The following is a 26,292-nucleotide window of genomic DNA, read 5'->3' as shown; positions in this document are numbered from 1 at the left end:
CCCATTTTATCAGGAGCCAGCACAATTTTTGCAAATAAAGATTATGAAAAACCAAAGGTTAGACTAGGATAAATCTACGTATTATTTTTGAAATGTGTCCTTATGTAGTATGGTCTATCAATTCACATAAGAATGGAATATAAACAATTTATATTTTAAGAGATACTAACCCAAATAGTCACCAGTCGCCTTCACGGTATTTTGAAATTGCACTACACGTGTCTGTTTGGTTTCCCATGGAAATACCAACGATCAATACATTTTGTTGCATCAAAGTCGTTTATAGATGGTCCATTCAAAGATAATCATGAGATCAGGTAAGTCCTTCACGGCAGGCTTGGTTCACAATTTGTGTTTAATAATATTCATTGTGCTGAACCCTCGCTCGCATTATGAGGTCAACACAGGGAACTGTTGCCACTATACCGAGGAGCTTTCCTAAAATCAGAAATAGTCTTTTCACAGTACGTGACTTTTCAAGTATATTATTCAGTGGAAGACATTTTCTGACTACTACTATGAACTCGTACCACTCGCTCAGTATGTCTTCTACGTTGTTCTCTTCAATTTGGCATTTTAAAAAATGAGTGGCAAGAAGTTGTATTTCACTGTTGCCATAATTTTTCAACTATTTTCCTGATGGCCAGGAATGTGTGTCAATAGCACCAGTGGCACTCTGAATATCCTCTTTTTTTTTTTTTTTTTTTTTTTGCTAGGGGCTTTACGTCGCACTGACAAAGATAGGTCTTATGGCGACGATGGGATAGGAAAGGCCTAGGAGTTGGAAGGAAGCGGCCGTGGCCTTAATTAAGGTACAGCCCCAGCATTTGCCTGGTGTGAAAATGGGAAACCACGGAAAACCATTTTCAGGGCTGCCGATAGTGGGATTCGAACCTACTATCTCCCGGATGCAAGCTCACAGCCGCGCGCCTCTACGCGCACGGCCAACTCGCCCGGTATATCCTCATTTTGAAAAAAATGTGTCTTTCAGAAAGTTAATCCAACTTGCCAAAATATGTTCCTTGTTGCGCGTGAAATTCTTATCGAACATACCTGATAAATGCTTTCCACTGAAAACTCCTGAAAGTGTTGTATCAGAAACAAGCTTTTTTCTTCCGTTGGGCCCTTGGTGTTCTGAAGTTGCTGCAATGAATTAATTGCGTTATTTACGTGAACTCTTATCTGACTTAAAATCAGAACATGCCTCTGAAATACAAGTAAAAGTATTTTGAATATACTAAGATACAAGAAGTGAACTGTGGTGTCTAATCTGAAGTCCTTGATATTCTTTAGAAGACCTTCACCCGTGATTCCTTCTTCACCTTTTCCTTCAGAAACATTCTCTAAATGCACCACTAGGTATTCCCAGTCTTTGACAACTGCATGCAAAGCATTTAATTTGTTTGCTACCCATCTAACTTGGTGCAAGTACTGCTATTTAGATATTTCACATCACAGCAATTCCAAAACTTTCTTCAGTTCACAAAGTCCTTTTGACGAATGTCGATAAAACATATATAGTTTCCTGAGTGTAGAATCAATTTCATCAATGATTTTAAGTTTTGCATTTTTCAGTGAGTGAGGAACGATGAGTTGGAGTAGATGTGCAAGACAATGAACGTTTACCAAGTTCTCAATTTTTTCATATATTTTTGTTACCAAACGATTACAGACAACAATCATACATGGTACGCTATCAGTCCCTATATCTATTAGTTTCGTACCCGTAAAAGTTCTTCAAGCCCTAAATGAAGCAATTCTGTTTCTAGAGCTCCCATATAGCTATCACTTGATGCATCCTCCAATGACATTATAGAAAGAAATGTCTCCTTCACCTTATTTCTTTTAAAAAATGAATATAAAATATCAGCTCCACATCATCAGATTTATCTGCTGATCCATCGAGTAAGATACTAACATATGAACTTCCCTTAATTTCACATATCAAATCTTCACTAAGAACTGAAGAATGTATAAAATAAATTATCTGCATTGTTTATCATTCACATACTTCTCTGAATCAGTAATATTCAACTTGCTTAACAATGCAACCAAACCTTCAAAATCAGTGTAGGTTCTGTTATTTTTTGCAATATGATAAGACGCCATGAACAATGCATTCCTTCTGGAAGTAAGATGGCGACTACTGTGTGTGAGTCTGTGATATCCGTAGTAGATAATGGTGTAAGATGCAGTGAAAAATGTGGCAAATGCAGAAGAGTAGTTAAAAATGGGATTCTGTGTCGTAAGTGTGATGAATGGTACCATTTTCGTTGTGCAAATATTGTAAATAGGACTGATATTGAAGAAAGTGAGTGGCTGTGTCCCGAGTGTAAACAAACCGATAGTGAGGCAGAACAACAAGAAAGAGAGACATACGAAACTATAATTAAGATTTTAGGAGTGCTACAAGAAGATTTATGCGCTCTGAAACATGAAAATGAAAGCTTAAAGGACAGAATAAAGAAACTGGAAGATAAAGAAGACATTGGAGAAGAAAGATCGTCGTGGACGGAAGTGACGCGTAGCCATTTTAGGCCTAATGTTAAACATATGGGAGAAACTACGTACAACTTAAAACCGGGAAAAAACTCTTTGCAGTGCCAAAATAGATTTCAGTTACTTCAGCAAGTTCCAGAAGAAGACATACCAAGTTTTCCAAATAATTTTAAATCCAGTGGAGGTAACCTACAGAAGAAGAAAACCAACCGAAATTCAAGATCGCCAAAGATTCATCTCTACGCAGACAGTCAAGGGCGGGGTACGGCAGAAGGCATCAAGGATGAGCTGCAGAATCCAGAAACTGAGGTTTTAGGACTAATAAAACCAGGTCCAAAACTGAAGACGTCCTTTCAAGTTGTGATCCTGTGGTAGAGAAGGACAATTATGTGGTAATTGTGAGTGGTACAAATGACATTGCTGCAAATGAAGGTGAGGAACTCGACTCTCAGAGGTAAGATTTCCAAACTACCTGACTCAAAAGTAATTGTAGTTAATGTGCCACCTAGGTATGACCTTTTAGAGGACTCATGTGTGAACAAAGCTGTACATGATGTAAATATAAAAATCAAGAGATTATGTAAGAGTTTTAGAAATGTCTATGTAGTAGATACTTTAGGTCTTGGCAGGCAAATGTTCGCTAGGCATGGGTTACATCTGAATGGTAATGGAAAAGCAAATCTCTGTAGACAAATTGCTACAATTATCAACAGAGATTTGCAAACTAATCTGTACTTAAGAAAACCCATACCACTAAACTGGCACATACAGGGAAACTTGCCAGAAAACCCAGACCCTTAAATCAAGATCTATGTACAAGGATCTGGGTTCCAGGGACGTTCTCAACTCATGAGTCAAACGTTACCCAATTGCAACAGTCAAGTTTTAGGGAGGAAGGAGGTCTGAGATTGCTCTTGGTAAACTGTCAGAGTGTAGTAAATAAACAATTAAAATTCGGTACATTGATGGAATCTTATGAGACTGATGTGGTGATAGGAGTAGAATCATGGTTGAGAGAAGGGGTGGGTAATAGAGAAGTATTTCCAGAAGGGTACATAGTCTATCGTAGAGACCAAGGAGATAAAAAGGGAGGGGGGGTGTTTATTCTGGTGAAGGAAACTTATTGTTCACATGATTGGTTTACCGATGAAAGGGATGAAATATTAGGGATAAAATTAGTTTGTCATAATATGAAGGAGGTGGGAATTAAAGGAACATACAGGCCTGGAAGAGAGGAAAGAGACATGGAAATATTTGAGAAAATAATAGATTACTCATAAAAACAAAAATAATGATATGGTAATAATTGGGGGAGATCTTTTTCTTTCTTTCTTGCTAGTTGCTTTACGTCGCACCGACACAGACAGGTCTTATGGCGACGATGGGACAGGAAAGGGCTAAGGGCTAGGAGTGGGAAGGAAGCGGCCGTGGCCTTAATTAAGGTACAGCCCCAGCATTTGCCTGGTGTGAAAATGGGAAACCACGGAAAACCATCTTCAGGGCTGCCGACAGTGGGGTTCGAACCTACTATCTCCCGAATACTGGATACTGGCCGCACTTAAACGACTGCAGCTATCGAGCTCGGTGGGGGAGATCTAAACTTGCCTGAAGTTGAATGGAATGGAGCTGCAAGTGAAGCCCATGAACAGAAACTGGCAAATAAGTTAATTTGGGAGGGAGGATTTACACAAGTAGTACAAGAACCAACTCGTATCAATAACTTACTAGATGTATTCTTGGTTAAACCATGGGAAATTGTTGATAAAACTGAGGTAATTGAAGGAATAGGTGACCATAAGGCTGTAATAATGGGTGTAGGACTGGTACCAAAAAGGCTTAATAAGAGGGTCACACAAGACAAGAAATTATACAGAAAAACTAAAGTTGATGAATTTGGGACTTACCTTAAATCACAATTCAGTTGATGGATAAGTGAAGGGAGTAATGTGGATACACTTTGGGCTAAATTTAAAGGAATCATTTGGGAAGGAGAGAAGAGATTTGTACCTAGAAGAAGGGTAAAATGACCTCAGACCCTGTTTATTATACAAGGGAAATAAGAAAATTAAAAAGAAAATGTAGAATAGTAAACAGGAAAATCAAAGAGGGTAGGGAAAATAGAGAAACTAGAAAACAGCTAATGAGGGAACTGAAGAAAGTGAAAAAGGAAGCAAAAGAGAATTATATGAATGGCATTCTTCAAGAGGGTAATGACCACAAAGGGAAATGGAAAAAGCTGTATTCATATATTAGGAATCAAAAAGGAAAAGGAATCCAAATTCCTACAATGGTGGGAGAAGGGGGTGAACACTATTTAACAGATACTCAGAAAGCAAACCTCTTCAGTAGGGAATTCAGAGATTCAGTAGAAGATTGTCAGGACTTGGAAACCATAACAGAAGATAGAGAGGGAGAGACACATAGGGAAACAAGAAGCTTCTCATTCACAAATGAAGATATTTTCAGAGAAATCCAACTGCTTCAGCAAGGAAAAGCAGCAGGAAGTGATCAAATTACTGGGGAGGTATTAAAGACGATGGGGTGGTATATAGTGCCTTATTTAAAACTTCTCTTTGACTATGTCATAAATAATAGTGTAATACCAAAGGAATGGAAGGAATCTATAATAATACCAATTTATAAAGGAAAGGGTGATAAAAGGAAACCAGAGAACTACAGACCAATCAGCCTGACCAGTATAGTTTGTAAAATGCTGGAGGGTTTAATAGCAAAGTACATCAGAGAGATATGTGATGATAAAAATTGGTTCATGAGGAGCCAGTATGGATTTAGAAAGAAATTTTCTTGCGAGGCACAACTGGTGGGATTTCAGCAGGACATATCAGATCAGTTGGATTCAGGAGGCCAGTTAGATTGCATAGCCATAGATCTTTCCAAAGCCTTTGATAGAGTGGAACATGGAATATTATTAAAGAAATTGGAGGGAATAGGACTGGACGTAAGGGTTATACGTTGGATAAGAACATTTCTAAATTCAAGGGTTCAGAAAGTCAAAGTAGGAAATTATATATCACAGGAAGAGAAAGTTTGGAAGGGAATTGCACAGGGTAGTATAATCGGTCCGTTACTTTTCTTAATATAAGCAAATGATTTAGGGAACAATATAACATCGAAAATAAGATTGTATGCAGATGACATAATTGTTTATAGGGAAATAAATAACATTGAGGATTGCTCAGAATTACAAAGGGACCTTGAGAGTATCCAAGAATGGGTTGAAGAAAATAATATGAAGATTAATGGAGGCAAATCAACTGTTACAACATTTACAAACAGGAGCTTTAAAACTGAATTTGAATATACTCTGGATGAGGTAGTTATCCCTAAAGATGGCAAGTGCAAATACTTAGGTGTGAGATTTGAAAGTAATTTGCACTGGAAGGGTCATGTTGATGACATTGTTGGGAAGCATACAGATCGTTACATGTCATAATGAGGCTACTTAAAGGATGCAATAAAGAATTAAAAGAAAAAAGTTACTTAAGTATGGTTCGTCCATTATTGGAATATGCAAACAGTGTTTGGGATCCTCACCAAGAATACCTAATAAAAGAACTAGATGGTGTGCAGAGGAAAGCAGCAAGGTTTGTAACAGAGGATTTCCGGAGAAAGAGTAGTGTATCAGAAATGTTAAAGGAACTTGGTTGGGAACCTTTAAGTAAGAGAAGGGAGAAAACTAGACTTATAGGATTATATACAGCCTATACAGGAGAAGAAGCATGGAGAGATATCCATGAGAGGCTTCAGTTGGAAAATAATTATATTGGAAGAACTGACCACAAGTACAAAATTAGAAGGAATTTTAGCAGAAGCGATTGGGGTAAATTTTCATTCATTGGGAAGGGCGTGAAGGAGTGGAACAGTTTACCAGGGGTAGTGTTTGATCCTTTTCCAAAATCTGTACAGATATTCAAGAAGAGAATAAACAACAACAGAGAAAATAAATGAAATGTTAGAGGGCATTCGAACAGTGCAGGATATTGTAAATAAAAAATGTGTGTGATTAAATTAATTCCATCCCCTGGTCTATGGAGTTTGGACAGCCCAATTAGGGGACCGCCTGTAGGGGTGAAGTACAGTGGGAACTTCGAGGGCCCAGGGACCGCTACGGTAGCTGTGAAGGCCCATCAGAAACTCTGAAAAGTGGTGGCAAAAGGGGCTCTGGTTAAGACGCAGCAGGTCGTTATGCTACTTACGTTCCAAAATGGGTAAAATATAAATATGTAAATAAATCCAATGTTAATTTTAATCTTATACCAGTTGTATATTATTATTAGAAGTAATTTCACATACTGTATATGAGTTGACTATGTTTGTAAGATATTATAAGTAGAATTTTGTAAACAATATAAATTTATTAAGGATGATGTATGTGTTTAATAGAACAAATTATTAGCGTAAATTGTATAATATTTTCTTCGTCTCTTGTTAATTTAAAATTTAGTGCTTGACAATAATGTAGTTTAGTGTACCATTTGCCACCAAGGTAGACACCTCATTTGCAAATAAAGAGATTTTGATTTTGATATGCTGTAACTTATTAGCATCCATTTGCTTTACACACTTAGCTAAAGGTGCAAATTTGGGATTTTTCTTGCAACTTTCAGACTCCTGACACTGAGTGGGATAGGATTTTTCGTGTTTTTTTTTTAAGTTTGCTGTTTAAATGGTCCTGAAAATCCGGATACAACTTCAGAATTTTGGCCGGCAATACTAGGAAAGTTACTACACAATTCACACTTTGCAATTCCTTCTTCGTACCACAGCCACAGTAGTAATTCAAGCCACAATTGCTGAAATTTCCGTTTGCCTGATAATTGAAATATTGACGTATTTTTAATGTTTGACTTATCATAGTCTTGAACACTGTTACCGTGTTTTTGTGGGTCACAGAGAGGTGGAAGAAGGTGCGGGCTGAATGGGTCTATCTACTATATCAAAGAACTTAAAACTCGATTTCTTTTCAAATTGCAAACTTAACAAACTTTTCACTTAGTGAAATAACAAGGTTACGCGTACACATAGCAGTTTGGAAATTACAAGTGCTGAGCTTCCAGCTCCAAATTTATAAGTTTACCACATCGCAAATGTTATGTTTAATTAGACGAGGAGAGAAATCTCCCAATTCAAGAGCACTTTGCTCCAAAGGTTACAAATACGGCCTTCCAAAGGCCCCACTCAATATTACACAAAAACCAGAAAGAGTTTACAATCTCTCTGCATTCAACAAATGAGACTGGCTCTCAATTTCTTACAGCCTACTCAAGGCAACATTACCAAAAAATCTTACAAATTCCTGGCCTCTCTAGGCCCAACCTACAATTTACAATATTGTACACAGGGGTATCTATTACCCAAACTACTGGGCCTTTGTGGAAAAGAAGAACAGGTTAAATTACTGGCCCAAACACAAAATGTATGGAGGTGTACACTTGTGCTCCTAGAAAATTAAGTATAAAACCCTAACTGGGTTCGCGGCCTGATGATACAGAGGCTAATCCCAAACTACGGAGGTGACTAGAATGAAGGTTAATTTAATGCTTTACAGAAAAGAGAAAAAATTACAAAATCGTTGTCATCTCAAGATAAATTGAAGGGGAACTCGAGAGGGTAACGCACTCTCTATCCCCGATTTACAGTTAAAGGCTTTTATGAAGTTTACATTAGAAAAGAAATGAGATGATTACATAGTTAACGTTTAGAACCTTCCCCTCAGATAAGTTGGCGGAGATAGCTACAGAGAGAGAAAACTGGTGGCCATTACCTGGGCTGGTGTACTGCCTGGCGAAGAATGAGGCCTCCTGTCTTAAAAAACACACACAGAGAGTAAGACGATCAATAAGACAAGGTAGCTTGATAAAGCCGCAGTTTATATACCCAAGGGGATGGGTCGAGAAGGTTCTGGATTAAATCCGGACACACTCTCTCATTTTTATTGGCCGAATGAAAAGGTACAAGAAGCCTATTATTGGATGAAAAATAATTACAGAAAAATTTGTGACTGGCCAGATTCAAAAGCTGGCGGAATGAGAAGAAGTGTTGCAAACCTTGAAATATAGAAATAAATGAAAGTTAGTTTAGTTGTGAAAACCTATCAACACTAAACTTCTTTAAATCACTAATTCTTCTACCTTGCACCAGAGTGCATTACCTCAGTTTTTTTTGTAAAGACATCTATGGAGAAAAATTCAAACTTCTTGACGTAAACTAAAACAAAACAAATAAATCCAGTCAGTTCAGGCAACTTCAAAATAAAACATTACTCAATAATTCAATGGTGACATCTTCTGGTCAATGTCTCAACTTCATGCATTAGTTGTTTCATGTTTTGTTTGATAGACAGAGTTCCTTAAGGCACTTCTTTTAAATATGTGGGGTTGAGGTGTACTTCCTGGTACAAACAACATAAACTTCACACTGGTCACTGTCATCCTGAACACTACACTTGGCACTTCCATCAAGTGCTTCCTCACATTCACTTGCTTCAGTATCACTTTTCATTAGATTTACAATGAAATCTGAAAGAGTACAACGATTTTTACTTGCATCTGGCAATTTGTGCGACTTTGTTCATTTTATTTTGTTAATTTTCTCTATAACACAGAAACATGAAACACATAATAGACTACAACAAATCATCAGCATTAAATGGCTTCCGAGTTCATGGGCTTCAATGTCTGATGCAACATTGGCATTTTTCCATAACCTCACAGGAGTGAAAACAACTGTATTTCTTAAGTGCAAACTGTTTAATACCAAGATGCTGTAATTAAATTAAAAATAAATAATGTTCAGTGAAAATACAAGAATTGATAAACACATCATTTCGTATGTCTTAAATGCAAAGAATGAAATCCACGGGAATTCATCAGCACTGCTTTAGCGGCAGTAGTTTAGGAACGGCTAGTCACGGGAAGGAAAGCAGTAATGTAGTGTTTGTGGAATTTTCTCCATAACTCTGGTCTGTATGCCTTTGCTGGCAGGACCTAGTGTTTACAGTGCACTATGTCTTCTGGTATGGGCTAGAGCAATTTTGTTACTTTCACTGATCTGTCTGACTTATCCTTGGCTTTGACAATATGAAAGTGACTGAGGTATGAGCGATGCTAGTTATGCCATTCCTTCTGCAGCCAGTTCCTGCTATGAATGGTGTGAAAATGTTGTTCATAGGGTCGGTTGGTGCATGCATTTCAGTGGACTTGGCAGACTGATATGAAATAGCAACTTCTGGCTCGGTGAGGAAAGCAACGGGAAACTACCTCACTCCTCATTTCCCTAGTATGCCTCTTCAGTGATGCCTAGGCCATCTATGACAGCTGATGGCAGAGCTGTTGAGGATCCAACCATCCTTAGGGTTGAAGACTGAACATACAACTCTGGTCTGATCCTTGTATTCAGCTACTGATAAATGATCATCTGTAATGGAACTTTATTTGTTATATGTCCACATGAAAGGCTATTTGTTTGATGGGTTACAACAATGTCTCTCATGACGGCTAGGCAGCTCTCGCACAGACCTGACCTGCCAAGTTCCAAGGTATGAAGCACCAATTACAGATTTCAAGACTCGGCCAAAAGCAGTGAAAATGTTTATTGCAGATATTAGAATATATGAGCTACAGAAAACAAGCAAAACACCATACAACTTATTACTTTATAAAGTGATGGAAACGTACATGTAAGGGAACTCTGGACATAGAAAAATAAATTTTCAAAACTGAATTTGAAAATTCATGCGCCATGACGACTGCGCGCCCAGTATTTTTCAACCCTTGCATTCAATCTTTAAAATTGGTTATTCTGGAAAGTCCGCCAAGGTCGACAAAACTGGGAAGGAATTCAGTGAGTGATGTGTAACTAATGCAAGTTTTCCCACCTTTTAAAGCTGCTACCTAGAGTTAAGCAGGTATTTTCCTGAACAAGTCACGTGTCACCAGGAACATTATGTATTAAAGTATGTTACAAAAATTACTGTCTCCTATCATACTACTTGACCAGTGTAAGTACAGAAATAATAATAATAATAATAATAATTCAAATATTTACCTGCTATGGAAAACAAAAGAAATTCTGCACATATCAAAATTTCCACTTTGTGGATTCACAAAGAGTCAAGTTTCCGGGACTCTACTGTATGTAAAGCCTATAAATAATTCTCAATGTGAATGAATTTGTTCTTGAAAAATAAATCTGTGGCCATAATTGTTATATCTTCTTGCCTCCTTTAGCCTTTTATTCCTTGTTATATTGACAACAGCACAATCCTAACTTTATCCTTCAATTTCAAACATAACGTAGAGCTCTTACAAAGATTACAACTTTACAGCAACTGCTACTTCACATTAGAATACCTTGAAACCATTCATAAATCAACACACTGAAACCATTTCAACAATTAAATTTTAGCAATACGAATTCAGTAGAACCAATGTTCAAGCTAGGTTTCTTCCTCTTATACAACTACATTTTTACACCTTGTTTGTTGTCTACATTTCTATTTTCTTCTTTACCTTCCATATCCACTATATCCTTTTAAATGACAATATATCCACCAAGTTTTTTCTGAAGAATTTCTGATCTGTCAAATATAAAGTAGAGCCTCAACAAAGATTCCAAAAAAGATTTGCTCACAACCTAGTCAGCAGAAATGGAAACAGCATATGAAAAACACTACAAGTTTTACTTGCAAAGTAAGTAACAGTTCAGGTATCAATCAATGTTAACTGTGCAGTCTTAACTGAAGGAGTACACAGGGAGAAATATATTGAAGATGCCTACTTTTATTCAGTTGCTGGGCTAAGTGACATAGACAGTAGAGTGCTGGCATCCTGAGCTCAAGTTGGCAAGTTTGATTCCAGCTCAGTCCAATGGTATTTGAAGGTGCTCAAATACATCAGCTTCATGACCATAGATTTACTGGCACACAGAACACCACCAGCAGGACAAAATTCTGGCACCTTTGTGTTTCCAAAAACCATAAATGTAGTTAGTGGGATGAAAAACCAGTAAATATTACGATTATTATAATTCTAATTATCTCCACTCTCAACACCAATTACTGAGATACTTAGCATATAGGTGAAGAACTAGAATGTGCTTATAGGATCAAAAATGTGCATGCACACACAAGTCATCATCCTAAACACCAGTTGGATCCCAATCACTTCTACCATCAGCTATCTTAGAAGGTCTAGATGTCATTGAAGAGGTATCTACATATCTACATATCCATCCATTTACCGTATTAATTGATCTAAATATCCATTAGCTTATCTGTCTTCTTATCCTACCATCTGTCGATTGACTTACTCTTTAATCACTTTCCTAACTGGTTCTAATTTAAATCAGGCCCCTGTATTTACGTCTACATAGATCTAACATTCTACACTACGTAGAATAAGCTCCTACTCGAGTTATTCTGTACGCGTAATCTGCTGTTGCACGTTATTATTATTATTATTATTATTATTATTATTATTATTATTATTATTATTATTATAGACAATTTAGCTATCTAAAATACGTAAATTGCTGATTATTCATTGGATGTATTTGCATGTTGTGTTCTACTTCTAGTTAGTTTTCATTTTAGCAATTGGCAATGCATACCACTAACAGCAGTAATCCCTCTGACCACTGCAATACTTTTCCTTGTCACACTTCCCCTTCCCTGCCCATCCCATCAACCTGTCTACCTGCTAGTCCATTGACCCGAACCCCACCCCTTGAAGCTACAACACACATTCTCCAGTCAGCCCTAAATAGACATAAAAGCGCACTTCACATATGCCACCTTAATGCCCAGAGTTTAGTTTCTCAAACTCGTATAGATGAACTAAAAGCGATTTTCATTCCACTGTCCTTCGACATCATCTTATGCAATGAAAGTTGGTTGAAAGTCAAACATCAAGCTAAGAATCTTGAATTACCTGGCTACTGCCTTCTGAGGAATGACAGACTGGGCAAAGGGGGAGGTGGGGTCTGTGCTTTTGTCTCTTCGCGCTTGAAACCTCAAATTATCTGTCAGTCGCCTCAACAGTACGAGCGTAAACCTGAGTACATGTTCATAGAGATACAGGTCGCTACTGTGAAAAGATTTTCTTTTGCTTCTTCGTTTAATTGTACATGGGACGATACAAAGTGATTATTCAATTCATCAAGAGAAACTTCCAAATCGTCTACCTTGTCCGGTTTATTTAGTCCAAAATGGCGGATTGACTTTCATAAAGTAGCGGGTCTAATGTCAGGTTTTATAAGGTCATGGGCGTACCGTAGTCGAGCGTTTCTTACTGTCTGAGTCGTTTTCTTACGTAGTCGTTTGTAATAGATAAAGTTTTCCTCTGTCGGGTAATGTTTATATTTCCTATGAGCTGCATCCCACTTAGCCATCATTGCTCTAATATCATCATTTAGCCACGGGGAGAGTCTTTTACAGACGCATGCTGTTCGTATAGGGGCATGTTTGTCAAAAATATGTAGTATCATGTTATTGAAAGTGGTGACCTCGGATGGCTACGCCTTGAAGACAGACGCAAGCTGCATACCCTGACTTCATTGCACTGAATCCTTACCTTACAATCCCCATCTTACCTGTATGAACGATTTCATAGCCTTTCTGAACACCATGATAAAAACACCAGAGCGCTGAGCTCGACATTGCTCGCTATTCCTAAGCATAAATCCTCAACCTACAACAATTCCTTCACTGTTGTGGCAAGCCGTGAATGGAACTTCCTTCCGCAGGAGGTCAGAGGGATATCAAACCGCGGAAGATTTAAAAGTATGTGTTCAAAATATCTCTATGAAACGAGCTCGTAGTGTGACAGTCTTCTTCTTATTATTATTATTGTACCGGGCGGTACACCTCCACGCCGCTAATTCAAACTTTGCGCCAGTTGAAACTCCTCTGCTGGAGGAAGTCTGAACTTTATCTACTGTATTAATTTTCAAGTTTCTCAGAAGATGTCACTACTTGGAAATTTTGAAGTTTCTGAACTGGGTCGTTTTCGACGTATTTTTGTTTTACCTGTAGTAAGAAGTGTGAACTTTCTCTTCTAGAGGACACTACTGAAGAACTACAATGGTGCACCCTAGTGCGAAGTGAAAGAACTGTTTTTTGGAGAAATTTTTATTTCAAAAGTTTGTTCCTTGTTAAATTTCTTTCTGTTACTGTTTAAGTTGGCTGTATAACCCTTTCTTTCCCCTTGTTTTGAATTTAGCCAATCCCGAATTTCTTTAATTAATTTTATCTTCTCCGACTTGAATATCTTGCTTAACCCTAGCCAATAAAGTTTTTGTGGGAGGGTGTTCTCATTCCTGAAACGCCTCGAACTTTCTGCGAGAGTATATAAACTGCTGATTTTCGGGTCTCCGGGCCACTTCTGTAACATCTTTCAGTGTGTAAAGTACGTAGCAGGGGGCGGGATGCGCCTCTTTGTTCGGGCAGCAGTTCATCCTCAAGGTAATGGCCTTTTAATAACTTCTTTTCTTGCTAGCTCAGCAGTTTAACTCTCGGGGCAGGTCCGAAGTCTTTTCCATGTAACTTTCCTTTAATAATGTAAAGACACTCGGTGTCAATTCTTTCTGTTTAACTACATATTGGGATAGAGAGTGCTTAACCCTCTCGAGCTCCCACTCATATTGTTTTGAGGTGAACTTATTTTTCACAACCTATTCTTCCTTAACGTAATGTAAATTGTTTCTTTCTAAAGTCACCTCTTTAGTATGGGATTAGCCCTTGCATTAGCGGCCTAGAGCCAGATTAGGTTTTAAACAAAATGTATTAGGAGTGCAGATCGCCTCCTCTCAAATTGGTATTTTAGAGGCCATGTAATTAACCTTTTCTCACTTAATAGGCCTCAGTAGGTTGGGTATTTTACCCCTGTGTTTATGTCCTTAGAGGACAGCTTGAAGGTGGAATTTGGTGTGGCCTTTGACAGGCTTAAATTTTGAGAGCGAGTTGCTCTTTCTTGAAAATTTTTTTTTCTGCGCGCCTCAAGGAGGCTTTACTGTGTAATTTGGAGCAAGTGCTCCTGGGCATGAATGGGGTTTTCTGCCCCTCTGTTGAAACTTGTTTTGGGGTAAAACTGGGCTAATTGCTCAAGAATTGCGAGTTCGGGGCTCGAAGCCCAAATCCTGTAAATAATGTAATTGTACTTTTGTTGCCTTGCTACTCTGTACCTGCCATTCTTGTTATTTCTTAAATTTGAAAAGAAAATATAACCTTGTTAAATTTTAAATTAACTTTAATTTCGTAGTTTGAGACCCGTTCACCACCGCACCTTCTTTCACCTCTGCTGTTCCACAGATACCTCGGAACAATTATTATTATTTTTATGGTCATTCTTCTTATTATTATTATTCTTCTCCCCATGGTCCTTCTTCTTCTTCCTCCTCCTCTTCTTCTTATTCATCAATAGTGTTAGAAAGTACTCAGCTGTGGTTTCCTGCATAGTTATCCTTATCCCTATCCCCATTTTGCAATGTTTTTCACCCACAGTAAACACATGAAAACTGTAACATTCGTCAATGTGATATATTTCTGGAATTGGACAAATTAATTGTAAATATTAGTAGGTTTATCTATATTATTATTATTATTATTAAAATTGTAATTCGTTCTTTGTTGTATGTTAATTTCTTCGTAGGAAGCAAAATCTTAATTTATATTGTATTATAATAGTTATTTTTATGTACAGCAGGATAGCATAGTACCGTAGTAATTTGTTCCAGTCTCTTTTTTTCATTTATTCAGTATGTTATATAGTTTTAAGTTAATTATGAATTTCACTGGTTAAGTGTAAGACAGGGACACGTGTCCCTAACTTTGCCAGTTAAAATAAATCATATCTATCTATCTATCTATTAAAGAAACGTGGTAGTTTTCTATAGATTTCTTTATTAAGCCATTTAGTATGCAATATCAATCCGCTATGCCTACTGAAATGGATGAACCAATCTACCCTACAACATCTCAACACCAATTATGCACTGACTGGTTACATAAAGAATGGTATTACTAGCACTGTTCACACATCTGCCACCTTCATATTGCTGAAGCCAACAATGATAGTAAGACAAATCAATAAAAACAATAAATTTGTTTCAGGCCATCATCATCATCATCATCATCATCATCATCATCATCATCATCATCAAAAGCATTCACTCGCTGGCGATTACAATGTTGACTTTGGAATGCATCAATATCACAGATCATGGGCTCGTAGTAGGAAGAAGAAACAAATTCTGCATGCATAAGCTTTGCTGCAATGCTTACACATCCAAACTATCAAAGTCCCCTGTTGTTGTATAACTTGGTGGTCATTTCTCCTGTGATTTTCTTGTTCTTTTCTGCAATCCCATTTATTGTACTCTGTTTCTGTCACAGTTTTAAATGTTGCAGGCCTTGACGGACAAGATGTCACCAGAACAGCTGATCGGACACTACAACCTTCCAGTTACCCATGTCAATTTGGCACTACTTCATATTAGACTTTAATATCCTTGTATCACTTTTTACTGTCTTCCCCGATTGTTTTTCATTCTTCAATTGAGAACATATCATTTGGTGTGGAAGGTGAGTGTCAACATTCAGGCAACATTGCCATCCCATTGAAGTTGATGTCTGATATAACAAATCCCTTGCTGCTTGTGGTACTGGTCTCTTCCAAGATATTGAAGTTTATTCAACAGACCTAACATTTCACTCTAAATATCTTTCTAAGACAGCGCTGGTGGTATTTTACCAGACATTTTAAGTGTCTTATGTAAGTAGTCCAATTCTTGCATTCATCACTGGAGTAAATTTATCAGGGATTTCTTTAGAATTAGCCATATACAGATCAGAGACCATCAATCCATGATCACCAAGTTTATAAATACTAATATACATGTCCCAACCAACAACAGTACGAAGATTAATCACCTTTCCTTACAATTATTCTACATCAAAACTGTCAAAGCTCCTTGTTGTTGTAGAACCTGGTGGTCATTTCTTCTGTGATTACTAGCACTGTTCACACATCTGCCACAAACACATTCTTGTATCACTTTTTGCTATCCTCCCTGATTAATTTTTCTATTCTTCACTTGAGAATATATCACTTGCTTTGGGTCTCACCACCGACACCCTATTAAAACCAGGACTCTCCAACGAGCTTTTCAGTTTACAGTCGAAAGTCTCTCAGAAGATGTATAAACACCACGTAAAGAGGTTGGTGTTGTTCTTTATATTTTCCTTGCATTTGTAGCACAGTGAATTATGCCTTGGTACAGTCTAAAACTACATTGGGTTCCTGATAGAGGTCATAGTGCACCATAAACACTGTATACTGTATCTCACGTAAGGTTGACTAGAAATCAGGATTAAAAAAAAAAAAATATCATGATCTATAGGTTTTTATTTGCAGTTTCCAAATCTGATGGAACTGTATATTGAAATATATTGAAAGTCTGATTCCTCTTTGTGGGAATTACCTGTACCATATTTGATAGAAACACATTCCGTCATTCATAATATATCCACCTAATATATTTCTCCATAGCACTATTTCATGTAGCTTGTGTTTTTCTTCAGCATGTTTTGCTTGTTTCAAGCAGAACATGATATACAGCATAATTCAAATTAACTACGAAAGAAACAATAACAATACCTATGCATGAAATAATTCTTCCCTCACCTGATTATCAATGTAATATTCCAAGTAAAACTGAACAGGATTTGATCTCACTGCCTCCAATATCCCCATATTCTTTCAAAAAGGTAGTTGAGGTCTCCAGTTAATAACCTTTATGAAGTCAGGGAACACCAGTCCATCAACCTAAGAGTCTGAGGAATACCAAGTCAAGTTTTAATTAAATTAGCTTCAACTATTTCAGTTTCTCACCAAAGAAAACTTGGGTGATAAGATAACGAACAATGACAGTCTACTTACTCAATATCATACTCTCCCTAATGTCGAGATACTACCAATTAGAACTACAAACCTTCAGAAACAAATATTTTACATATCAAAAAGACACAACCTAGAATAGCGTACAAGAGCTATCACAAGGATGCTTCATTTGAATCTGATTTGAATACTATGCAAACTAAATAAATGTTTTACAGTCAACAACACGTACATACAAATGCTAACTTGCGATCACAGGATTCTTCATATATCATGATGTTTGATGAGAGTTATTCAGAAATTTTTGATTTGCCAATAATGTTAGCCTATTTTCCTTATTCAAATACTTGTAAGCTTTATTTATTGTTAATGAGCTGAAAGGTATGCAACAAATGATAATCACTAGTGTTTCATAAGGACACATACTCAAAGCTCTTTTTCCTCAAAATTCAAAACCACAAAGCAATTTGGCTATGCGGTTTAGGTCACATAGCTGTGGGCTTGTATTTGAGAGATGACGAGTTTGAATCCCACAATCAGCAGCCAAGAAGATGGTTTCCAATTTTCACACACAACAAATTCTGGTGCTGTACCTTAAATAAGGCCATGGTCACTTCCTTTCTAGTCCCAGCCCTGTCCTATCCCATTGTCTGAGACCTGAGACGGTGCAACATAAAACAAATAGAAAAAATTATAACATTTGAGTACAATAAAAAGTCTGCTAGTCAATTTTCAGGTCACTGTCTTCAAGTGAAGAAATGATACCAGTGCTTAAACATACATACATACATACATACATACATACATACATACATACATACATACATACATACATACATACATATTAGTGGCATGCATTGTTCGAACTTGAGATGGGTAACCAAGACCATCGCCCTCTACTATGATTGCGCTAATACGCCTTCTCATTTGCCTAGTCACACATGTAAACGAGTGAACACAGCGTAGTTACCAGTTCAGGCGCTTGGAGTGCTGAGAAGCTGGCATTCGTCTGCTTGACGAGACATGCTCAGTGATCATTGCTAAGAGTGCTGGTGTAATTTGAGCCTGTGTTTACCTTATTTGGCTTGTTTCGTTGGTCGTGAACCGTTTTCATGTTTATGTACATAATATGGTTTACTAGTGTGTGCCTTAATGTAAGATGAAAAGTAGATCGGCAAGTGGGATTTTGTTTCATGTATTTACTTCCAACAAGTAACAACGTCACAGATGGCTGAATGTTACTTCAAAAAAGAATTTCTCACCGAATTTCAATTCAAGATCATCGAAACGATATCTTTGCCACACCAAATAAATCCACACTTTCACGTTACGTAGGAGATATAAAACGAGACTGGAATAACACTCTTAGTAAAGGAGCGCCTCTTAGCAGAAAGTCAGTGCCTAAATGAAGTAGAGAGATTGTGATTGTTGGTAGTCCATCGAACAGCAGATGTTATATGACAAGAAACTCGACACCTTCTTTCAACAGAAAGATGCTTCATTCCATGTTGAGTGAATAAAAACTACTCAAGATGACTGTCATGGAAGCGAAAGTAGAAATCGAATTACCCTTGTCAACAACCTTTTCTGTTTTATAATTTCTACTGTGGCTGCAAAATAAAGGTCACAGCAGCACTTTTCTTCTTTAGGAGGCTTTTAGGTACAGAGCTACATACTTTAACACTCAAAACAATAAAGGAAGTCGAAGCTTGTGGTTTTTTCGTGTTGCGCATTGTGAGTGACAATCATAAGACTAATGTTAGCAGGATAAGAAGAATGTCTTCTTCAAAACACACTAAACCGAAGACCTGTCATCCTGTTAATAGTGACATGCCTCTTCTTGCTTTCAACAAATGGCACATTCTGAAAATAAGAAATTCTTTACTCAAAAAATCTCTGTTTGATGGTTCCCAGGATATAAATGGTGATTTTATCAAGAAACTGTATCAGATGCAATCAAATGAAACTGTGAAACTGGTTCATTTTTCTTACATGCAAAAACATCGAGCCGTCTAAGTTTAAGAAAATGAATGTGTGGCGCGAGAAAGATATTTTTGCGACTGAAGTAATAACAGCCCTAGAATATTTAAAAGAATATTCGTATACAGATATGCACGATTTTTAAATGCAGGTACCACTGTAAAACACAGGTTATCGATTAAAAAAATGTTTTGACATACGTGTCAGTAGCACAAATGTAGCAACATTTCAGCCGGACAAGATGCTTGATTCTTTTGACATGACCAAGGTGTTCAACAGTGCTAATGGATTTGATTTATAAAAGACATTAAAACAGCAGGCTGCAGTACCCATCTGATTTGCCACTATGGATTTTGAAAGTTACTCATGTTTTTGTATTGAAAGCACAACCATTTGTGCATAAAAATCCTGTTGCATCTATGAGTGACTATTCAGTGCTTGTGGTGCATGATTTTCCTCACTTCAGTCGTCCTGAAATCGGACATTAGTAGTTACTGAGTGAAGTTATTTGCGAGTGTGCTATTCCTGTATTCTTAAATAACATAGTCACATAAATAACAGAGATCTTTCAAAGATCTGAACGCAAGAATGCAAAACACTTAAACAGAAAAGTGTGTGAATATATTTATTTTCTACAGTATTTACTACCTACCATCAACATTACATCGTACAGTTTTTCCGCCGCAGAGGGGTATGTTCTTCACTGGATTTCTTTAGTAAGGTCTAAAGTGTGATTCAAATATGTTTACTGAGTGATTGGCTATATATTTGAAGAGAAATATACTCAACACTTAACGTGTGCTGTAATGAACAATCGTGTTTCAATGCCAGCGAAGCAGCACTCGGTTGTAGAAATGGGAACTAGGCCCATATCGCTCATTTTGCTGTATTGGGAAGGCGTATTAGCGCAGTCATAGTAGAGGGCGATGCCAAGACGGAGCAACATGTGCCTTGCTGCATATGCAACCACCATCACATTTGAATGGAGCATGTAAGCTAAAATACTCAAGTTTGCTCCAGTTTATTCGTCAGGGCATGTTCGAAGCAAAGTTTGCTGATCAGTGATGTTGCAAGCAATGTGGTTCATCTAGATATGAATAAGCCCTCATTTACAAAGAGCAAAGGCCGGGAATTAGGAGGTATAAAAGGATGATAGAACGGTTGAGTTAACCATTCATTTTGAGCTGAAGTTCACCATGCCACATGAATCGATGGACAGCATTATGGCTAAAAAATATAAACTAATCAAGAGAGATAGGCTCATTCCTGATGTTTGAAAGAAGTTCCTGCTCGTGGTCACTGCAGACAGTCAACAGACAGGGTATGTTTCCTGTAAAACGTGCAATGCACTGTAGTAATAATAAGTCCAGCACAACTCATTTAAAAAAACATGTTTGCAAATTTAATGCTGGCTCTTCTTGCCATGTATTGCCCGGCAATACAAAGCAAACCATAACTAGCGGGTGTTTTCATGTGTGTCAAAGATTTCCGACTGTTTAACACTGTTGCCGGGGAAGGTTTTAAAGGATTAAGAAAATAACTTATTAATATCAGTGCTAATTTTAGCAAAGTAGATATTGCTGATGTGTTACCACAGCCTTCCGCCATTAGCAGAAACATCCAAGCAAAGGATTATTTCTGCCATGCACGACAAATATTGCTCGGCTACTGCTGATACGTGGAATGACCAGTACAACCAGATCCATGATGTTGACTATGCAGCATATGGACAGAGAGTGGAAGCTGCTCAGTAATGTGCCTTTTACTATAAAATTGCCAGATACGAGAACGAGTGAAAGTATAACTGAGGAAGTTTGCGAAAGTATGTCTGTGTTAAACATTCCTCAGTGTGATTATAAAGGCTTATTTAGGAAAACAGATCAGGATTCAAACATAAAGGAAGCTATTGAAGATCACTGACATCTGCCTTGAAAAATACAGCTCTTGCACACATATTTGATGAGATGAGATTTTTGTGGAAGATGCTCCCATATCTTGTAAGCTGAGGTATCAAATACATACATACATACATACATACATACATACATACATACATACATACATACATACATACATACATACATACATACATACATACTGAACCCGAAAGGTTCGGAATCATTGGCATAAAATATTATAAATTAGAGAACATTACAGGAGAATGAAGTGAAGTTACAGGAGAGACCGAATGTGTGTTGAAATTCTGCGTGCCTGAGCTTGAAGCTAGAGTCCACGTGTCGAGGTCATTGGATGGCGCAATATAGAAGCTATGGAATATTCCACGCCAGAGGGAAAAGGATGATATAGATGTCGATTCCCATAGGGAATCAGAAATACTTGTTCCGAATGAGTAAATTTATAATACCAATATAAATGGTCCGTTATTAGACATTATAAATTTTCCAGCTAACTCATCCCTGGTTGCCAGCGTTTCGCCCCCGTGTGCTAGGCTGGGCTCATCAGTTGGTACCTAGCACACCTACCAAGACGCTGGCTAGTGCATACCGTGGAGGCCACTGCGTAGGCTAATTGTAGCCATCGGCAGTGCCAATGCACTATGAGAGACTTTGTCCCACTACCAAAAATTGATGCCTGCTTGGCCATCAGATGATATAGATGTTGATTCCCATAGGGAATCAGAAATATTTGTTCCGAATGAGTAAATTTATAATACCAATATAAATGGTCCGTTATTGGACATTATAAATTTTCCAGCTAACTCATCCCTGGTTGCCAGCCTAGCACACGGGGGCGAAACGCTGGCAACCAGGCATCAAGCAGGCATCAATTTTTGGTAGTGGGACAAAGTCTCTCATAGTGCATTGGCACTGCCGGTGGCTACAATTAGCCTACGCAGTGGCCTCCACGGTATGCACTAGCCAGCGTCTTGGTAGGTGTGCTAGGTACCAACTGATGAGCCCAGCCTAGCACACGGGGGCGAAACGCTGGCAACCAGGGATGAGTTAGCTGGAAAATTTATAATGTCCAATAACGGACCATTTATATTGGTATTATAAATTTACTCATTCGGAACAAATATTTCTGATTCCCTATGGGAATCAACATCTATATCATCTGATGGCCAAGCAGGCATCAATTTTTGGTAGTGGGACAAAGTCTCTCATAGTGCATTGGCACTGCCGGTGGCTACAATTAGCCTATGTAGTGGCCTCCACGGTATGCACTAGCCAGCGTCTTGGTAGGTGTGCTAGGTACCAACTGATGAGCCCAGCCTAGCACACAGGGGGCGAAACGCTGGCAACCAGGGATGAGAGGGGAAAGGAAGCGTGATCGAGCTACTTAGATTTTAAGTTGGCAGCCCTTCTGAGTAGCAAATCAGCGTACAGCATGTTCGAGGTGATGGGGGAAAGAAATGTGGCCACCGTATGAAAGCCCTCCAATAATGGATAATAAGGACAACGTAGAACAAATTTTAGGCTCCTATTTAGACGAGAATTTAAGTCGATATTCTCCTAAAAAAATATTGCGACCAATAAATGTAATAATATCCAAGAGGATATTGCACCATTGATGAGGGGATTTCCCTGTGTGCCGGCGTGCCGGAAGATAGCCACGTGCTGCTTTGGAGAAGCACTCTGCTACGCGATTCAGTCCTGGTTAGAAGGACGGTGCATGGCGCTCGCCATTTATGGAAATCCTGAGCATTTCTCAGCCTGGTAACTGTAATAACGTTAGAGTATAACTGGATCCGATGCATTTTACTTTCACTTATATAATGGGAGTAAAATAAAAGCACAGAATTTGAAGAGATAGTATCATAATATCAACTTTTAACGAGGCAATAAAGACCGGAACGATTTTGAGATTTGGGACGCTTTGCTGTGGCACGTGTCGTGTATCGTAGAATATTGCAGAGACAGAGTATTTTTCAGTGTAAATAAGAGTGAAAGTGTATTTATAAGTAAATCACGTATATTTTTTTTTTGTGTGTGATTTTAGTGTGATAATATATGTGAAGCAGGGTGAAATATAAATGCCAGCAAGTATGAAGAACATGAATATCCAGGAAGGCATTGGTGCTAATGTCAATGCCATCAGTATGATGCACTAAAGTACACCATGGGGCCTAGCTGAGGGTCCAGATGTTGTGTGGCTGAACGGGATGTCACCGAAGTTGATAAGTACTACCTGATTCATTATATGTCACTTATGCACGGCTTGCTGTTAACTTGTAAATAATTTCTTTTTCTTGCATGAAAGTTCATTTTTATATTTTTCTTTTCTGCTGTAGCAAAGGGTAGCTAGCTGTAGGGAATAATATTATATACCGATTCCTGGGAGGGGGGAAATAATTTGTGTAGAATAAGACTCGTGTGTGAATATGATCTTCTTAAATACCATGATTATGTGCGTGGAAATACGATCTTCGATAGTACTAAGATACGTGTGGAAATACGATTTGCATAGTGCGTGATCTTCAGATACGATATATGTGTGTGTGTAAATACTTAAGCAAGATAGATGGCAATCTGTATGTGTTTATAATCCTAGGAAAATAGGGTGAGATAGTTATGGCATGTGCATGATACACTGACTGACAGAGCAAATGCAACACCAAGGAGGAGTGGTTCGAAAGGGATGAAAGTTGGGGAAAAAACAGAGACGGCACGGGCGAATAATTGATGTTTATTTCAAACCGATATGCAGGTTACACAATGCGCACGGCATCTACTCAGTAGGATGTAGGACCACCGCGAGCGGCAATGCACGCAGAAACACGTCGAGGTACAGAGTCAATAAGAGTGCGGATGGTGTCCTGAGGGCTGGTTCTCCATTCTCTGTCAACCATTTGCCACAGTTGGTCGTCCGTACGAGGCTGGGGCAGAGTTTGCAAACGGCGTCCAATGAGATCCCACACGTGTTCGATTGGTGAGAGATCCGGAGAGTACGCTGGCCACGGAAGCATCTGTACACCTCGTAGAGCCTGTTGGGAGATGCGAGCAGTGTGTGGGCGGGCATTATCCTGCTGAAACAAGAGCATTGGGCAGCCCCTGAAGGTACGGGAGTGCCACCGGCCGCAGCACATGCTGCACGTAGCGGTGGGCATTTAACGTGCCTTGAATACGCACTAGAGGTGACGTGGAATCATACGCAATAGCGCCCCAAACCATGATGCCGCGTTGTCTAGCGGTAGGGCGCTCCACAGTTACTGCCGGATTTGACCTTTCTCCACGCCGACGCCACACTCGTCTGCGGTGACTATCACTGACAGAACAGAAGCGTGACTCATCGGAGAACACGACGTTCCGCCATTCCCTCATCCAAGTCGCTCTAGCCCGGCACCATGCCAGGCGTGCACGTCTATGCTGTGGAGTCAATGGTAGTCTTCTGAGCGGACGCCGGGAGTGCAGGCCTCCTTCAACCAATCGACGGGAAATTGTTCTGGTCGATATTGGAACAGCCAGGGTGTCTTGCACATGCTGAAGAATGGCGGTTCACGTGGCGTGCGGGGCTGCAACCGCTTGGCGGCGGATGCGCCGATCCTCGCGTGCTGACGTCACTCGGGCTGCGCCTGGACCCCTCGCACGTGCCACATGTCCCTGCGCCAACCATCTTCGCCACAGGCGCTGCACCATGGACACATCCCTATGGGTATCGGCTGCGATTTGACGAAGCGACCAACCTGCTCTTCTCAGACCGATCACCATACCCCTCGTAAAGTCGTCTGTCTGCTGGAAATGCCTCTGTTGACGGCAGCCTGGCATTCTTAGCTATACACGTGTCCTGTGGCACACGACAACACGTTCTACAATGACTGTCGGCTGAGAAATCACGGTACGAAGTGGGCCATTCGCCAACGCCGTGTCCCATTTATCGTTCGCTACGTGTGCAGCACAGCGGCGCATTTCACATCATGAGCATACCTCAGTGACGTCAGTCTACCCTGCAATTGGCATAAAGTTCTGACCACTCCTTCTTGGTGTTGCATTTGCTCTGTCAGTCAGTGTATTATGTTAAGATCATCGAGAGAAAATTTATTGACGTTGTGAAGAGTTGAACCTTGGCCACCTGTGCACATTACAGTGAAAATTTAGAGTCCATTTTATCAGTCAGTAACTTGTATATTTGACCAGTAGATGAAAATGTGCTGTGAGGAAATAGATATTCTGTCTTATAATTCAAGTGAGATTTAGGAAGATAGTTTCGAAGTAAGGCCTTTAAGAGACATATACCAGTCATAGGAAACGAATGAATAAGGTACACTGAAAGCGCTAAATGCTTAAGAATAATTGTTGTTGTTCGCCCTGGGAGGCCAAGTGAAATGAAAGATGATTTAAAAGAGATATGGATTAAATAAGAACGGAGAGATATTCATTTAGTGTCTACATAAATTTTGCCATGACAGTGGAGTAAACAGATGTGAGTTATGCTTGGTGTTCAAACTGCGTTGGCTAGGGTCCTATAAAATGAAAGAATTAACGTCATTTATTATACAATTCTACTCGAGAGATTTTAGGCACAGCACATTGATATTAAAATACTAATTACACTTCATGACTGCCCACGTGTTGTAGGGAATGATAGGTCACTGTAATGTTGCGATGCTGAGGACCTAAAGTTCGATGCCCGGCCAGGACAATGAATATGATGTTCCTGTAATGATGTGTTTGACTGTTTTTTGTGTGTTGTACATATGATGTGTAATCTATCATGCACTTGTCAATGCAAATTCTGGTTTTGCAGTGGCAAATTTTTGTTCGATGTGTGAATTAATTTCATTTGTGGTTGACATATTTGCGACAATATGGTTCTGCCCTATTGTCATAGAGTCAGAGTGTAAGCTAAGTTTATGGATTTTCAATTTAGAGTAGGTCCTTTGCTACAGAGTTGGTGTTTAATTTTTGTATTATTTAAAACAGCTGAGTGCACGTACGCG

General features: G+C 38.8%; 1 protein-coding gene across 3 annotated transcripts in view; it reads right to left on the bottom strand.

Moving 5' to 3' along the window:
- Nucleotides 1-26,292, bottom strand: part of LOC136862098 (torsin-1B) — a 223,522-nt gene that overhangs the window by 123,602 nt on the left and 73,628 nt on the right. Inside the window, exon 2 of one of the 3 annotated variants that reach the window (XM_068225566.1) lies at nucleotides 17,202-17,350. The exons of the other annotated variants lie outside the window; for them this stretch is intronic. Coding sequence (XP_068081667.1) covers nucleotides 17,202-17,270 — 69 coding nt within the window. The 5' untranslated portion in view covers nucleotides 17,271-17,350. The remainder of the gene's footprint in view (nucleotides 1-17,201; nucleotides 17,351-26,292) is intronic. 3 annotated transcript variants of the gene reach the window in all.

This window comes from Anabrus simplex, chromosome 1 (assembly GCF_040414725.1).
Source record: "Anabrus simplex isolate iqAnaSimp1 chromosome 1, ASM4041472v1, whole genome shotgun sequence".
NCBI classification, from domain to species: domain Eukaryota; kingdom Metazoa; phylum Arthropoda; class Insecta; order Orthoptera; family Tettigoniidae; genus Anabrus; species Anabrus simplex.
This window is presented reverse-complemented; position numbering and strand designations above follow the sequence as displayed.